Genomic DNA, 18,260 nt, shown 5'->3' on the forward strand with positions numbered 1-18,260 from the left:
ACGTGGAAAATAATACAAGCAGCTGCACTGAAGACCGATAAGACAAATCCCATAGTAATGGCCTTTGAAACAGATTATCAAGTTGGAAATCAGTGAGGGGAAAAAGAAAACTATTACTATTTCTTCCTCTTACTGTTCAGTGAGATTACTTTTGAAGGTGAAATTGCTTCTGGTTTTATTATCCTAGGAAGACATTTTGGGAACATTTGATTTATTATTTTGTGAATGTTTTTACTTTTTTTGAGTGAGCAACCTTGCTAATTTCATATGAATTTGATTCTAACAAATGTTGAAATCATTTTGTTAACAATCTTACTTCTTAAATATTCTTTTCTTTAAAGACAAAAAGGAGTATTTTTTGTAAATGTTGGAGCAAACTATCAAAATAATAGAAGGAACTTTTTATCTGGTTATGAAGTGCCACTTAAATAGGAAAAGGGGTAAAATTTTTGGAGGAAATATTTTAATAAGTATGGAATATATTTTATGAAAGTACAAATCTTAATTTTTACTTTATTTTACATTTTGTTGTTAGTTTATCAAGTGGTCGGTTCATGGTTGTTTTGGCATGCCTCAGACTCCTTGTAGGCATCAAGTACTTTGTTCTTCGTGGATTCTAAAACTTAATTGTCTTAATCCTAGAAGGTGGGGAAAGTGTATATTCCAGTTTCCTGTATAGAGGTAAATTCCAATTTTGAATGGAATTTTATTTCTCTATTTTCATTACATCAATCCTTATTGCTGAGATGTCAGGTTTGGGCACTTCTTTTCTTTTCCCTTCTTTTCTTTGCTTTGCTTTCTATGCAAGTATATAGATTGTGGTAGTGTGCTGGGGATAAAAAAGCTGATAGTCATAATGTGTGTAATCATAAAACCTGCTTTAAATTGAATGCAAAGTTAAGGGCAACTTATTGGTACTTATATTTATGGTTTACATATTCATCAATACAATTTAAATGTTTTTAATGTGAAAATTTAAATTTTTAAACCTATTTCCATTTCACATATTGCAGAAATACTTCTATTTGCCTGGGAATCAGCCTAACCCTTGTAGGGTAAAGAAAAGAAACTATTATATTTTTTTTAATGTCTCTTACATAGAAGGTAATGCCAAATATGACCTAAGTGGTATTCTAGATTCTGGAGATACAGAATTGACCAAGACTTAGATTGCAGCAGGAGGATGTAGGTACCAAACATGTAAACACATAAATAAGGTAATTTGGGTACTGAGAAGGTCAATAAAGACTTTAAAACAGGGTAACTCATGGGAAGTACCTAGAGGAAGTAGCTTTACCTAGGGTGGCTAGGAAATCATCTCTGAATTGAGTTGAGACTTATGAGGAGAAGGGGGCAGCCATGTGAAATTTCTTCTTTTTGAAGAAAGTCCCAAGTAGAAGGAATGGCAAGTACAAAGACCCGAGACAGGAACAAGCTTGGTTAGTGTTGAGGCTAGAGGGCAGGCCAATGTCTTGCGTATGGTTTTTTGTTGTTGTTAGTGCCATCAAGTCGATCCTCCTAGTGACCCTGTGTACAGCAGAGCAGAGACCTGCCCAGTCTTTTTGCACCATCCTTCTCACCTTCTGAAGCTGTTATCAGACAATGCTCCGCTGCTATTCAAAGTGTTTTCATGGCCAATTTTTTGAAAGTGGTTGATCAGGTCCTTCTTCCTGGTGTGTCTTAGTCTGGAAGCTCTGCTGAAACTTGTCCATCGTGGGTGACCCTGCTGCTATTTGAAATTCAGGTGGCAGAGCTTTCAGCATCGCAGCAACAGGCAGCTGCCAGACTATAACAAGAGCAGAGGGGTGGTGTGGTTCCCTGACTGGGAAACCAACCTGGGCTGCAGCAGTGAGAGCACCGAATGTTAACCACTAGACCTCCAAGGCTGGCTTGAGCATAGTTAAGAGAGTGTAAAAGATAGGCAGGGACCAGATCACTTCGGGTCCTTGTAGGCCAAGGAGTTTGGTTTTTAATGAATTCCTACTATGAAGCTTTTGTGGGATTTGAATAGAAGAATTATATGATGTGATTTAAAATCCCTGCTGTGAGGAGGTCAGACCACAGGGGCCAGTGGTGGAGGCAGGGAAATCCTTTATCTGACCACTGCAGTCCTCCAGGTGAGAGGTGCTGATGGCTTAGACCAGGAGTCGGCCAAAGCCAGCCCACTGCCTCTTTTCTACGGCTCACAAGTTGAGGGGTTGGTACATTTTTAAATGGTTGAAAAAAATTGAAAGGAGAATAATATTTCATGACACGTGAGAGGTATATGAGATTCACGTTTCAGTGTTCGTAAATACAGTCTTACTGGAAATAACCATGTTCATTTGTTTCGATCTGTCTGTGGCTGTGTGTGGAATTTTTGTTATAAGTAGAAGCTTAATGCCCCAACTTTCCCTATCACACAGCAGTTATATATACCACAGACTTAGCAGTAGTAAAGTTTATTGTGATTTTTTTGAGCTTAGCACAAAGATTGAAGTTTTTCTGAACAAGAAGAACTGCCTTTAACCACTTTATTGAACGGCTTTGAAAATTAGCTTATGCCTCAGACGTGAAAATGGTCCTTAATGCATTCAACCTAAAATTGCAAGACGAAACACTGCTTACATGCAAAATTTACAGTGTGGGGGTTTTAACAACAACTAACATTTGAATCACAAGTAGTGTCAGGCTGCTTTTCCCACTTCCCAGGCTGTCAGATTAAAACAAGAAGCAAAATGCAGTTTTAGCAGCATTTTTCAGACCTCAATGCAAGAGCAAAGGAAATTTCTTTTGTTTTCTTTCTTTTTTTTTTTTTGTGGTGAGGAAGAGCTAACATCTGTTGCCACTCTTCCTCTTTTTGCTCGAGGAAGATTGTCGTTGAGCTAACATCTGTGGCAGTCTTTCTCTATTTTGTCTGTGGGACGCTGCCCCAGCATGGCTTGATGAGTGGTGTGCAGGTCTGCGCCAGGATCTGAACCTGTGAACACTGGGCCGCCGAAGCAGAGCACGCAAACTTAACCACTACGCCACTGGGCCGGCCCTGGAAATTTCTATATTTTAAAATCCATTTAACTATACAATTGAGGATCTTCCACCTAACCTCCAATTAAGAGTGATTAAACTGCAATATAATTTTAGGCTAAAGGCAAATATCAAGAGAAGAATCTAAGAAAATTCTATAAATGCCTTCCAAGCAACGAATATGCTCAACTACAAGCATATGCCTGTGGATTGATGTTGGTATTTGGCAGTATCTGTCTGTGGAAAAAGATAGTTTCAAAGGTGAAATGCATAAAATCTTATTACAGATCAGCATTAACAGATGCATATTTGCAACTGATTTTGGTGATAGGGAACACTAACTTTGAGCACCAATTAAACAGAATTTTGTCCCTAAATAAAAGAATTCCATTCTCCTTATTAGTATTAGTATTATAAAAAAGTTGTGCTTTATTATTGTATTTTGAATGTTGTAAAACAAAAACGTAAAAAGTTTTCTCTCTTGTTATATAAGTAGCTACATAATATCCTCAGTTTTGCCACTGGGCTCACAGAGCCTAACATGTTTACTGTATGACCCTTTACAAAAAGAGTTGGCCAACCTTTGCTTAGGCTAAGATGGTAGCAGTGGGGATGGTAAGAAGTGAACTAATTTGACATATATTTGGGAGGGAAGACAGAAAAGATTGACAGATGGATTAGATACTGGGTGTGAAGAAAGTTAAAGAATTGAGTGAGCAATGGAGTGAATGATGGAAATTATTTACTGAGATAGGTGTGATAGAGGAGGAGCAGAATTTGGGGGCCAATCAAGAATTCTGTTTGGACTTGATAGGTTAAATACATGCATTAGATATCAAAGTGTTGATCTCCAGTTAACAATTGACTATATGAGTCTTGAACTCAGAGGACAAATGGGAGTTGAAAACATAAATTTCATAGCCATAAGCATGTATATTTTCTCTAAAAGCATGGATCTGCCACATAAAAAAGAATGAAATCAGACCTTTAACTTATACCATGTACAAAAATTAACAAAAAATGAATTAAATACCTAAATGTCAGACCTAAAATTATAAAACTCCTAGAAGAAAATATAGGCAAAAACTTCTTAACATTGGACTTAGCAATGGTTTCTTGACTATAACACCAAAATCATAGGCAACAAAAACAAACAGAGACAAATGGAACTGCCTCAGCCCTCAAAACTTTTGTGCATCAAAGGACATAATCAACAGAGTGAAAAGACGGCCTATGAAATGGGAAAAAACATTTGCAAATCATATATCTGATAAGGGGTTAATATCTAAATTATATAAAGAACTCTTTCAACTTCACAACAAAAAAACAAACCTGATTAAAAAATGGAAAAAGGGGGCCAGCCCCAGTGGCCTAGTGGTTAAGTTTGGTATGCTCTGCTTCAGCAGCCCAGGTTCAGTTCCTGGGCACGGACCTACACCACTTGTTTGTCAGTAGCCATACTGTGGTGGCGGCTCACATACAAAAAAGAGGAAGATTGGCAGCAGATGTTAGCTTAGGGTGAAACTTCCTCAGCAAAAAAAAAAAAAAACAAAACATGGACAAAGGATTTGAATAGACATTTCTCCAACAGTCGCATACAAATGGGTGACAAGCATATGAAGAGATGCTCAACACCACTAATCATGAGAAAAGTGCAAATCAAAACTGCAATGAGATATTACCTCACATCCATTAGAATGGCTACTACCGAAAAAACAGAAAATAATAAGTGTTGGTGAGCCATGGAGAAATTGGAACCTTTTGCACTGTTGGTAGAATTGTAAAGTGGTGCAACTGGAAAACAGTATGGGAATTGCTCAAAAAATTAAAAATAGTGCTAGCATATGATCCAGCAATCCCAGTTCTAGATATATATATAAAAGAACTGAAAGCAGGGTCTTGAAGACATATTTGCTGCCCATGTTCACTGCAGCATTATTCACAATAGCCAAGAGGTGGAAACAACCCAAATATCTACAGTGGATGAATAGATAAACAAAATGTGGTCTATACATACAATGGAATATTATTCAGCCTTAAAAAGGAAAGAAATCTTGTCACATGCTACAACATAGATGAACCTTGAGGATTACGCTAAGTGAAATAAGCCAGACACAAAAAGACAAATACTGTGTGAATCCACTTAAATGAGATATCTAAAGAGTCAAATTCATAAAGACAGAAAGTAGAATGGTGGTTACCAGGATCTAGGGGGAAGGAGCAAAGGGAAGTTTTTGTTTAATGAATATAGAGTTTCAGATTTGCAAAATGAAAAAGTTCTAGGGATCTGTTTCACGACGGCATAAATATACTTAAAACTACTGAACTCTATACTTAAAAATGGTTAAAATGGTAAATTTTATGTCATGCATTTTACCACTAAAAAATTTTTTTTTGTTAGTTGAAAATCATAAGAGCCAAGATAATTTTTAAAAAGAAATACAAAAACTGATTTCAAGACTAACTGAAAGAGCAGTATCAAGACAGTGTGGTATTGGTAAATAGGCAGGTGGTTCAGGAGAACAGAATAGAGTCTAGAAATAGATCCAGATGTGGATGGTCAGTTGATTTTTGTATTCAATGGGAAATTCTCTTAAACAAGTGGTGCTGGGACAACTGAATGTCCATTTGGGGAAAAATGAGCTCATTTGTTAGACGGCAGATTAGTGCTTGCCTGGAGGCAGGGACCGAGGTTGGACCGTGAAAGCCAGGCAGAACCTTTGGAGGTGGTAGAAATGTTCTGTGTCTTGATTGCAGTGGTGATTTTTTACAACTGTCAAAAAGTCATTGAATTCTATACTTTAAATGGAATGCAGTTGTTTTTGCATACATTATGCTTCAATGAAGTTGATTTTTTTTTAAGTGGGTATCAGAGGATTAGAGGGGAACCATAGATGAGATCACACAGAGGAAGAATGTGGATGGAAAAGAGAAGAGAGCTGAGGACTGGGTCCTGGGGCCAGCCAGTAGTTAGAATTGAATGAAGAGGTGAAGCCAGCAAAAGAGGCTAGGAAAAAGCTGCCAAGGAGGTAGGAGAACAACCAGGAGGTGAGGTATCCCGGAAGCCAGTTATAGTGTTCCTGAATACGATGAGGACAAAACTGATGGATAGGTAAGGCAAGATAGAAATGGTAGGTGACCTTGACAAGAATGATTGCGGATGATTAGTGGGCACAAAAGCCAGATGACAGTGGGTTCTAAAGAGAATGAAAAGTGACAAAATGGAGACCATGAAGATAGACAACTTTTCAAGGAGTCTTGCTTTAAAGGAGAAAAATAAATGGGGTAGTAAGCAGCTTGAGGGAAATGTCTATGGATTTTTTTTATTCTTTGCATTTTATTTGTGGAAGGAACTGGATTGTTTGTCCTGTAGAGTTTTCCATTGCCAGGATTTAGCTGATTGCATCCCAGTGGTGTAGTTTAGCATATTCTCTCGCCTCTGTCTTCTATAATCAGATTCAGATGCCTCTGTCTCTGGCATGACAAATCATAAGTGACCTGGTATGCCTCCAATAACAGGCACATGCTGTCTGGTCCTCTCTCTGTTGATGCTCAAGCTTAGGTCAACAAATTCATTAAGGTTTACAAAATGATGATGTTCTCTTTTTGCCTTTCTTTCTTCATTTACTACCTGGAATAATTCTTTAAAGAGAAATTCCGCTTCAACTACTTCTTGGGTTACCCAGGAGTACAGTTTTCATAGGAAATAAATGAATGCTTGTTCCTTTCTTTTTACTTGTTAGTGCTGTTGAATGGATTTCACCTCCCAGCGACTGTGTGCAGCAGAGCAGAACCCTGCCCAGTGTTTTTGTGCCATCCTCTCACCTTCTGGCGCTATATCAGACAATGCTCCACTGCTATTCACAGGGTTTTCATGGCCAGTTTTTTCGGAGGTGTGTGGTCTGATCCTTTGTCATCGTCTGTCTAGTGTGGAGGCTCTGCTGAAACCTGCCTAACATGGGTGGCCCTGCTGGTATTTGAAATACTGGTGGCATAGCTTTCAGCATCACAGCAGCACGCAGCTGCCACAGTATGGCAACCTACAGACGGGTAGTGTGGTTCCCTGACCAGGAAACACACCTGGCCTGCAGTGGTGAGAGCACTGAATCTTAACCATTAGACCACCAGGGCTGGCTTCCTTTTACTTATTAGTTCTCAAAATAAAGAGTTGGTTTCCTATCATTCTCCAAAAGTGACTAAATTAGGGTATTTTGTTTTTGTTTTTCGGTATCCATTTTGAACTCATGGGTTTAAACATACTTGATATGCTTTAATTCATTGCAGTTATCATCCTTATTGATGGTCAAATTGTCCCATCTTTGGCCAGAAAGAGTTTCTTCACGTTGGCTCTTGAGTCTTTTTGACATGACCCCAGTCTTTGATAGCTCCTTTACTTTCTGATATGACAAGTTGTAGCAGCCTCACTTCTGCCCCAGACCTGGGATCAGCTATTTTCCCCAGAAGCCTTGATTTCTTTGAGTGGAAATGGTATTTGTAGACAACAGTTGGGGTGCTAGGGATGTTTGTTGCTACTAGGCCTTTTCATGTTTCTGGTGAAGATTCAGAAACTATGCCACCATTGCCATCTTCTCAGAATCTAGTGGCCACACTTTTCGATCAGATAATTTCTCATTCTGAAGAACTGTTATGGTTGAATCTGTGCTGTATTATCAAGGTGATTAATTTACTGACTATACTGATAACTATGACTAGACCCTGTGGCTCTTCTTTTCTGCCACAGGCTTCCAAGGAAGGACCATTGAACCACCACTAGGATGAGTCCTGGTCTGGTAGTATGGGCATGCTTTAACTGAGTGTTTTCCTCACTACTCTTAAGACCTCAGCAGTATCAAAGTCAGCATGTTATTGGACTGCCTATCCACAATCTTAATCATTCTACACCACTCCTTTCACTAATTTCTTGACAATTACACCTCTAATTTTCACCAACTAAAACTTCTGCTAGACAATTGAAGATTGAGAGATATATGGGTCACTCTTATATTTCATAGTATGGAAAAACTTCAGAATTCTTGGTGAAGATTGATCTTATGTTTCCATTTCTGCAGCCACTGACTTGTATGTTGTTGAGATTAAGGAGGTAGTGCAAGAAATGGTCCTTGTCCTTAAAGAACTCATCATCTAATTGACGATGTAGTCTAAGACATTGTAGAGATATTCCATCCTGCACAGTCAAAATGCTTGGTTTGGGGTTCTTATTCTCCCACTGCAATGTAGGCAAGTTACTTTTTACATTCCTATAACTTTAGTTTCTTCCTAAGTGAAATAAAATTTAGACTTTCAGTTCTGTTTGCCCTCCAAATTCTAAGTTTCTGTGAATGAATCAGGCTTAGTTGTACTGTTGTGTTTGCCTAGCCCTTGAGTCCTCCTACCTGAGTGATTGCAATAGCATTTTCCTTGGCTCACAGGCCAGTGCCTCTTCTGTTCCTGTATATCCTCAGCCTTACCTCAGACCATCAATCTTTCTGAAACATAAACATGTTACTCCCCAGTTTAAGTATAAGAACTTTGTAAAGTATGAACTCTCTCTGTGCAAGATGTGACCTGGCTCTGGAATTCCTTTTCAGTTTCCTTTCTTGCCTCTTCCCTCCGTCACCCAGACCTATCTCTGGCTGTGCTGAACTACTCACTATTCCTTAAACTCACCATGCTTTTTCTTCATCTGGAATTTGCATAAACTGTCCCATCAGATCAAAAGTTTCTCTTTTGCTTCCCTTTTGGAGAATTTTTAATACCCGTCTCTAATGTCTCTCTGCAAGTCTTCCTTAACCTTTCTGGGCATTTAGCTGGTCTGGCCTCTTATCCTATAATACTTTGTACATTTTGTACTATGGATTCGTCATATTGAATTATAGTTTATTTTGAATTCTGTTCTTTCCTTTAGTCTCCTGGAGGGTGGATCTTAATTCAGCTATCAGTGGTCAATACATAGTGATGGATAGATGGCTGGATGGTTAGATGGATGACTAAAGTAGAAGTGCCAGTATCAGAACCTGGGATGCAAGACTCAATTCTAATCCCGTAGAGCACTGAGGGAAAGAATCTATTTTATTCTATTCTGTATTATTTCTTTTTTGCGTTTATTAAGTTATACATGTCCATATAGAAGAATAGGAATAACAGCTAAGCCGAAAAGAGAGGTCAACTAATATCTTCCACCCGGGAATAACAGTTAACTGTTTTATGTGCGTTATGTGTATTAGAATTTTATTTATAACATACAGAATTTTTTAATAAGAGTTATTCTGAATATACTGTTTTGTTTTTTCTTTTTGCACTTGGAAATATACTATAACATTTTTCATGTCTCTGAAATTGTTAAATGGCTGCATGGATATACCATAATTTATTTAACCAGTTTGTTTTATCATTTAGTTTGCTTGAAATTTTTAGATTCTATAAACGACACTGTGATGACATTTTTGTAGCTGTATTCTTCTGCCTACTCATGACTTTTTTCCTTGGGATAAATTCTTAACAGTGAAATTAATGGATAAAAATACCGTTTTTGAGTTTTCTATACTGTACCACACCACCTGGAGTATGCTAGTCAGATTACTATTGTGTCAAGTCACTTGGCAGTATTTTCGGGTAGGGGTAAACATTTTGGTATCGTTGTATATTAAACCATTTTCCTTCTTATTGATCTAACCTCCCTCAATCAAGGAATCAGGGGCTCAACCTGGATTCTGAAGGTTTACTCTGGATTCTATGACTTTAGTGGTCATAAAGATGGGAGTTGGTAAACCTCCCCTTTTTAAAAGGAGTAAAATTAGGCTACTTCCATAATAGTTCATGACAGACAGTTGTGTGAGGGTCACTAATACTCCCTCTGGGGCTACATCTGGGAACTTTAAAAAAATTCATAGCTACTTAGTTAGAACTGCTTTATATGTTTGTATAGTCTTTGAAGCCACTGGATCCTCTCTGATTAGCACACGAAAGGAAGAATTTTGAAGAACAGGTTAGGATAAATAGAGTAATTTTACTGATGGGAATTATCTGGAAAAAGTGTAATTTACTTCCAATGTACTATTTAGTTATCCATTTTTAGTAAACTAAAATTCAAACAAGTAAGATACGCATAAATAATATCATATTCACTTTGAACTTATTTTATTTACAAATAAATGCATAACATAGAGGTTATTTCTTTTTTTATTACTCTCTGAACATAGAAGAATTGTAGTGTTCTCATTGTTGTCTTAAACAAATATGAACTCATTTTTTATAACAACTTTATTGAGATATAATTCATACACCATACAGTTTACCCAAAGTGTACAACTGAGTGTCTTGTAGTTTCTTCACAGAGTTATGCAATCATCACCACAATCAACTGTAGAACATTTTCACACCCCGAAAAGAACCTGCATCCTAATTAGCAGTCGTGCCCTGTTTCCTCCCAACCCTCCTCCCCCAGGCAATCACCAATCAACAACCAACCTTCCATCCTTCTTTTGTTATTAAAATGGGAATTTAATTTGTACTTTATGCCTGATTTTTTTAAAAGTCTGGTAGAAGCATGACTGCTTCCAGAGTTAGCATGGCATGTTAGTACTTAGACCAACTGAGAAGTAAATAGTCATTAACTATTTAAAAAATTTATTAAATTTTTATTAAATAATTTATTAAATAAATTTTATTTAAAAATTTATTACTGAAAACAATTTCTTTATAAACCACTTAACATCCATTTACTTTTGTTTGTAGACTATTATCCAAGAAAAACAAAATAGTAAATTAAGAGTTCTGTGGGCTTCAGAAAGGTGTGGAAACTATTCCTGAAGAAATTTTTTTCTTTTTCTCTAAACTTTTCTTCCTTGCCTCAATGTGGGCTTCCTTCTCAAGTCTCACTCTGACAAAATATTCTGCATAGGGCATTGCAAAGGATCGTTTCCTACTGTATCTCCTACTTAGGTATCAAGGACAGGCCACTTCTTGAACCTGTGCCAGATGAATTGTCCGAAGATGTCTCTTATCACCAGATCTAGCTTTCTCTTGAGCAGTCTGAAGAAGCCTTGGGATATCTTCTCTTTCCTGGACAACTTTAATGCCTCCATGGAACCTGCTACCTTTTCTAACCATTCTAACTTTTCTAACTTGGCATTGGCAATCTCTGCCACTTGGCCTCCTGCTCTAGAGTTCGGAGCATGTTTCTTCCTTTAGTAGGGCATACCAAAGTTTATGTATTTCTTCCTTACTTTTGTTCCTTAATTGCTGACAGATTCGTGAAGCTACAAGTTTCACTTTTTCTTCCCCCTACTTCTTTGGGTCATCAGAAAAGTCTTCCAGTCTTTTCCTTAACAAAATGATATAAAGTAATCTAGATTAGTGAAAAGTTGTAACATCTGTTGTAATCTTGGGCAACAAACTAAGAGAAAACCTGCAACTTGTGCTACCCGGGGCCTGAGCAATTATTTTTGACCTGAAAGTCTTCAGAGCAGCTGAGAGTCTCTGCAAAGAATGTCGAAACTGTTCAGTCTGCTTCCTGCTTCTGTGGATGTGTCTATTCTGGACATTTCATGTTAACTGGAATCACGTAATATGTGATCTTTTGTGACTAACTTCTGTTGTAGCATGTATTAGTGCTTCATTTTTTATGGTCAAATAATATTCCATTGTATAAAAATACTGTATTTTTGTTTATCCGTTTATCACTTGATGGACATTTGGGTTATTTGGCTATTAAGAATAATGCTGCTATGAACATTCATATACATGTTTTTGTGTGATTGCAAATTCATTTTACACTTCTTTTTTTTCCAGTGTCTTTCTCGAGAAGCAGGTGGAACCATGAGCATTCAGTTTCTTGGTACGGTGGTAAGTATGAAAGAATTATTACTTTGTATATTCTCTTAATTTACTGAGAAAAAAAGTGTTCAACTAGTTTTAGCCCATGTGTTTGAACCTGGCTTCATCGTGGTTCTAGTTTGCTGTTAAATGAGATGTCTTGGTATAACGAAATGGGTTCTTTAATGTATTAGTGAAGTTTCCATGATAGAATAACTTTTGCTATTTCTTTTTAGAGAGAAAATAGTTTTTAAAATTATTTGCAGTTTGTTGAGTACTTTAAGTGCTTTTTTCTACTGGAGGTTTTCTCCCTGTTTTTATAATAAAAATAAGAACGTATTATATAAAGATGCTTTTGAAAATAGTGGCCTCAATGGGTGTTTTTTGCTCAACTTTTCCTTCTAGTTTTCTCTATTAGGTCCTTTCAAGTCCACATTTCTAATGAAATTGAATTATAATTTTGTGTCTTGATTTTTTTCTCTTAAAAGCCTATTAATCGTTTCCCATATTGCTATAAAATATTTATAAGCATCATTTTAATGGAGCTATATTTAACATTCTGATGAGTAGAGGTGACATATTTTACTTATCCATAAGTTCCAACTATTGGATTTTTAAGTTACCCCTAACTTTTTGCCATTACTAATGGTGTTCTAATGAACAATGCCATGTGTTTTGCTTTTTTGATGTTTTGAATTATTCTCACACTTATATATTTTCAAAAATTTGTAAGTTATATTTCCTTCTAAATAGAGTCAAAACCATGAATAACTTCATGGCTTAGTTACATGTTGCCAATTTGTTCCTATCTCTTTAGAACACCATTCATCATATATTATAATACCACTTTGTACTCTCACTAATATTAGTTATCATTTTCAAAATTATTTAACTCTATCTGGTGAAAAGAAATTTATGGTTATTATTTTTGCTTAGAAGTTTATAATTATCATATTATTAGTAGTCTGTTATAATTTTCAAAATAATTTAACTGTTTCAAAGATACTTTATTGTTATAATTAATACCTACCTGTTTATTGCTATTGTGTTTGAATATTTCTCCATGTATTCATTTGCTAAGCATCATTTATAATTTGTAAAATGCCTGTTCATGTCCTTTGGGTACCTTGTTTAGATTGCGTATTTCACATTGGATATTTCTGTTAGCTCTGTGAGTTTATTGAGAATATCACAGAGGCTTGTGGCTTGGATCAAAAGAGTAGTGATTTTGCAGCTATTGAGAGAGGAAGGATACTACTAATAATGTGCATTTATGAGGTGTAATGGAGTTTACGTATTAATAAGTACATGTATAGTATATATATATATGGGCACTTGCCCAGTATAATGTAAATATTAAGTGTTGTACCTTTGACTTGCAGTTATTCTTATTTTTCTGATTAAAAAAGTATACATGCTTATTTTTTTAATTTAAAAACTTAAATGTTATTTAAATGTATGTTGTAAGAAATTGCATTAGTCGGGGTTCTCCAAAGAAATGGAATCAACAGGGGTGTGCGTGTATGTGTGTGTGTGTATTATTTATGTAAATACAGAGAGAGAGAGAGGGATTGATTGATTTTAAGTAATTGGTTCACATCATTGTGGAGGCAAGTCCAAAATCTGCAGGGTAGGCCAGGGAAGAACTGCAGTTCAAGTTCAAAGACAGTAGTGTGCTTGCAAGATTCCTTCTTGCTTGAGAGATCAATCCTTTGTCTTCAGTTGGTTGAATGAGGTCCACCCACATTATGGCGGGTAATCTGCTTTGCTCGAAGTCTACTAGTTTAAATGTTAATGTCATCTAAAAAATGCCTTCATAGAAACATCTAGAATAATGTTTGGCCAAATATCTGGATACTGTGGCCTAGCCAATTTGACACATAAAATTAACCATTATAGTTATATGTAGCCATCCCATCCCCGAGAGGTATTTAAGTTATTAACAATAGGTATATCCTTCCAGAAATACAATTATGCGTCTTTTCATGCAACAATAAATTGTGGACATCTTTCCAAATCATCTGTGTCATTCTTTTTAATGGCTACCTATAATTATATCATGTGGTGGTATTTCTGTACCTCAGTGCTCATGCTAGAAAGGGCACTTACACTGTCTCTGCTACTTAATGACTCTCCTTGGGTTCTAATAGATTTCTCAACCTTCATATATTGAAAACTGAGCTCTTGATAGCCACAACCTGCAAAAAACCAAGCAAATGAAGTTTCTCCTGTAATTTTTCCTATCTCAAACAATGGCAACTTGAGCTAAAACCTTGTATTTTCCTTGATTCCTCTCTTTCTTCTACCACTCCCACTGCCCACATCCTGACCAAAGCCTTTGTCATCTTTTGCCTGAATTACTACAGCAGCCAAAGCCTTCCCATGTCCTCCCTAGCTCCCTCGTCTATTAATAATAATACAGCAGTGAAAGTGGTCCTTTTAAAAGATATATCAAGTTAGTTGGCCTTGTTACCCTTCTTCAAACATGTCAGGCACACACCTCAGGGTCTTTCCATTTGGCTTTCCTCGGCTAGGACTGTCTGCCTGTAGATATCTGCATAGGAGGTTCCTTCACTTCCAAGACTTCACACAGTAGCCGTCTCCTTAGGGAAGGCTTCCTAGTCACACCGTTTACAATTTTGACCACCGTGTCCAATGTTTTATTTCCCCTTTCCCCCACTTTATGCTTTTTCTATGACATACCATATATTTTACTTTTTAAAATTTATTTATTGTCTGTCTTTCCCACTTGAATGAAATAAGTTCCACGAGCATAGGGCTTTTTGTCTGTTTTGTTCACCACTCTTTGCCCAGCACTCAGAACAGGGCCCTAGTGTATAGTAGGCAGTCAGTGAAGACTTGTCGAATGAATGAATGAAATCCACAAGTGTTGGACCTAAGTATTGGATTTGAAAAAGAAATGTGAAGAAAGCAAATATAGAAACAAATGGAGAAAAAGAAAAGTAGACTGTTTGGGACCTTGGAGATGAACTAATCTGTCTTCCTCAGGTAAGGAAACTATGCATCAGGAAAGAGAATTCGTTTTACCCAAGGTTTCACCTCTAGTTTGGTGGGGAGAGCTGAGAAGAGTGCTCAGATTTCTCAGGTCTCAGCCCAGTGCTCATCCCATCAGTAAATGCCCATTAACTTTATTCCCTTTCATCCACTTGAGGCACCCAAAACACGCTGGAAAAAAATACCTCAACAACCAACAAAAAGTCACCTGAAAAAAAGGACAAGAGGAAAGGAGAATTTTATGTAGCTGACACTTCCCTCTTCCTCTAGTAAATAAATGATTGATTACTCGCTAACAAATCCCAAAGTGGCTCCGTATCCCCTTTATTTATATAGTTTATACAGAAAATTTATACAGTCAATTTCTAGAGCAATTTCTAATTACCATAAAATTCTACAACTCAGCAGTTTGGATGGCCGATGTAGTTTGTTATGATGTGTTTTTCTATGTGTATTATTAGCAATAATAGATCAGTATGGAAGAGGGAAAGAAAGTTTTGAGATAGTGGGACTGTTACCACAGATATGGATTGATTTCTAGCTGGCATGTGCTGTATCAATCCAGATTGTCTAAAGCAGACGTGGTTTCCAAAACTTGCAGGTCAGGAAGAGCAATGGCATGTCATCTGGCACAGATGGGACTTCCATACACATTTGTCTTTGTGAGAATCCTTGTAGAATTTTCTATACAAGTTGTTTTTTGTTTTTTCTTTTTGATATTGAGAACATGACCTTCAATGTTTGAAGAAGAGTTTAATTTTAGACTTTGAGAAGTAGTTTTGTTGTATCAGTAAGGTTAAAAAATGTTACTGTTTCAACTTAAAGAAGGTCCAGACTTAAAAGTAATTAATTTCATTCATTTTTTACTCACTCTGAACTTTCAAAAAAATATGTTTATTTTCATTTTCAATAAAATAAATTTCATTACATTTTAAAAAGTTGGTTTTGTTAGATATTATATTATGTAAATATTAAATATTCTATAAATGTTAAAGATAGACTTTACATCTTTGTAAAATATGTATAAAATAACATTTACAAAATATTTGTAAGTTAGTAAGAGTAGTGATACAACAAAGACTCGTATATTCCCTGTAGAGTTTTTAAAAATAATAGTATTATCATTGTTTTGGAAGTTCACTCTGTGGTCCTCCCCAATCCTGTCACCCTTTCTCCCCCTTCATGGAGAGCTTCTTCCTGATTTTTGTCACTCTTTGCCTTTCTTTATAATTTTTCCACGTATTTGCTTCCTAAATATTATACGTCTTAGTTTTGCATGTTTTAAACTTGAAGTACATAGAATTGTATTCTGTAATCATCTGTGACTTGGTTATTTTGCTCTGTGTTGTTTGTGAGACCCACCTCTACTGCTCATGGATACTTGAGTGGTTTCCAGCGTTTTGCTGTGACTCTCAACACTGCTGTAAGCATTTATGTACATGGGTACCTGTATCCTGGTTGCACATGTGCCATAATTTCTTTAGGGTTAGGATTTGAGTTAGTTTATGTGCATTGAATATGCAGTGAATGAGTTATTTTGTTTCATATCTTCGCTAATACCTGATATTATCAGAATTCTTAATTTTCGCCAGTGTGAATAGTGACCTCATTATGGTTTTAATTAGCTTATCTTATTAATGAGGTAGAACACCTTTTCCAGTGTTTATTGGCCATTTCCATTTGTTGACTATTGAGTCTCCTCCTCTGTGAAGTACCTCTCTTCAAGCCTTTTGCCCATCTTTCTATGGATTGAGACTGCATAAGTATATTTTAGTCTATTTATGTCATTTAGATTTTTAATAATAAGGCAAGAAGGGTTAGGTTGGGACCATATGATTAGTTCCAACAAGGGCCTATGGATGGAACTGATTGTCAAGAACTGCAGAGGGTATGAGATTTTACCCTATTTGAGACTACACATTAGTCCACTGAAGAGACTCTAGGGTCGGAGATGAAGGACGGTTTATTACAGCAATAACAGTAGCCAGAATATCATTATTTTTGTACCAATTCCATGAGCCCCAGTTCCCGTAGGGCATGTGAAAAGGGTAAGATGACAGCTGCATATGCAATGGATTGTCTGGTGGGAGAGGGACCTAAGCTTAGTGAACCCGAGTCTTTTATAAGGGGCAGTAAGCATGCCTGCACTTTGCTCTGGACGGAAACACTGTATCTTCCAAGGCTGTTTGCTATATAAACATCCTGAGAAAAATAGTCTAGAACAAAGGACAGTCAGTGCCTTGCTCACAAGAATTGAAGGAATATGAGGGACCTGTGGAGAGTTGTCTCCTTATAGTGATATATGTCACCTCTGGTCAGAGATAGCCAAGAGCAGGTTTGAGCTCTCCAGGCCCTACTGTGTCCACCCTGGAAGCTCTGTGTTTGGTTGTTGAGCCCCTATCAGTGTGGGTCCCTGGGTGAATAGTGGAGCTGAGCACTGCCACCTCTAACCTTCAGTGGACTGAGATTTTAGTGTATAACATAGCTTATCCTAATACACATCCTTGGAACGTAAAGGACTATCTTCTGTTCATAGAACCACTTATCTACTTATATAGATTCAGATTCATATATAAGTTACAGATTTGAGATTCAGAAGATCTATTTTAAAGCCTTTGGCTCATCAACTTTCAATCTAAGCATAAGATCTCTCCTTTTTGTTTTGCTGTTATTTAGAAATTGTCAGGTAGTGTTTTTGTATAATGAAAGGCATAATCTTCCAAATTAGTACAATGGGGCATTGAAAGATGAAATTTGTACCTCTGTGACCCAGAGGAATATTTGAATTGGGTATACATATAAATTCAGAACATCCCCATTTTAACCTTTAGTATCTATCAATTTCATTATTGTTCCTAAAATGTAGTATATAGGACTCTCTTCATTTCCTAGGGCTGCTGCAACAAATTATGGCAAATTAACAGGCAAGGTGGCTCAAAACAACAGAAATCTGTACTCTCGTAGTTTGGGAGGTCTTAAATTGAGGTGTGGGCAGAGTTGGTTTCTTCTCGTGACTCTCACAGAGAATCTGTTTCTGCCTGTCTCCTAGCTTCTGGTGGCTGCAGGCATTCCTTGGCTTGTAGCTGCATCACGCCAGTCTCTGCTTCCATCCTCACGTGGGTTTCTTCCTTGTCTGTGTATGTTCATTCACATAAATGCAAGGATACCAGTCATTGGATTTAGGACCCACCCTTATAAAGTAAGACCTCATCTTAACTAATTACATCTGCAAAGACTCTATTTCTAAATAAGGTCACAATTTGAAGTTCCAGGTGGATGTGAATTTTTGGATGACAATATTCAACACAGTACACACTCTGTATGGGCATGAAAGCATATTTGACATGTTTTAAAAATTAAAAAATTCCTCAGGCAGTTTATCTGCAAATATATTTTATAAGTAGAGCATTATTCCTTAGGTCTGTACT

The 18,260-nt window shown here is 36.8% G+C and overlaps 1 protein-coding gene and 1 pseudogene across 8 annotated transcripts in view; one reads left to right on the plus strand and one right to left on the minus strand.

Annotated features, from left to right (window-relative positions):
• The window catches only part of PCCA (propionyl-CoA carboxylase subunit alpha), a 416,667-nt gene that overhangs the window by 332,173 nt on the left and 66,234 nt on the right, over positions 1-18,260 (plus strand). For all 8 annotated transcript variants that reach the window (XR_011428069.1, XM_023621782.2, XM_070240419.1 and 5 more), the window contains one exon: positions 11,794-11,847. Coding sequence is in view for 7 of the 8 variants with exons in the window: in XM_023621782.2 (XP_023477550.1) it covers positions 11,794-11,847 (54 nt within the window). In the remaining variant the exon portion in view is untranslated. The remainder of the gene's footprint in view (positions 1-11,793; positions 11,848-18,260) is intronic.
• Positions 10,722-11,303, minus strand: LOC102150081 (large ribosomal subunit protein uL29m pseudogene; annotated as a pseudogene).

This window comes from Equus caballus, chromosome 17, assembly GCF_041296265.1.
Source record: "Equus caballus isolate H_3958 breed thoroughbred chromosome 17, TB-T2T, whole genome shotgun sequence".
In the NCBI taxonomy this organism is placed as follows: Eukaryota; Metazoa; Chordata; class Mammalia; order Perissodactyla; family Equidae; genus Equus; species Equus caballus.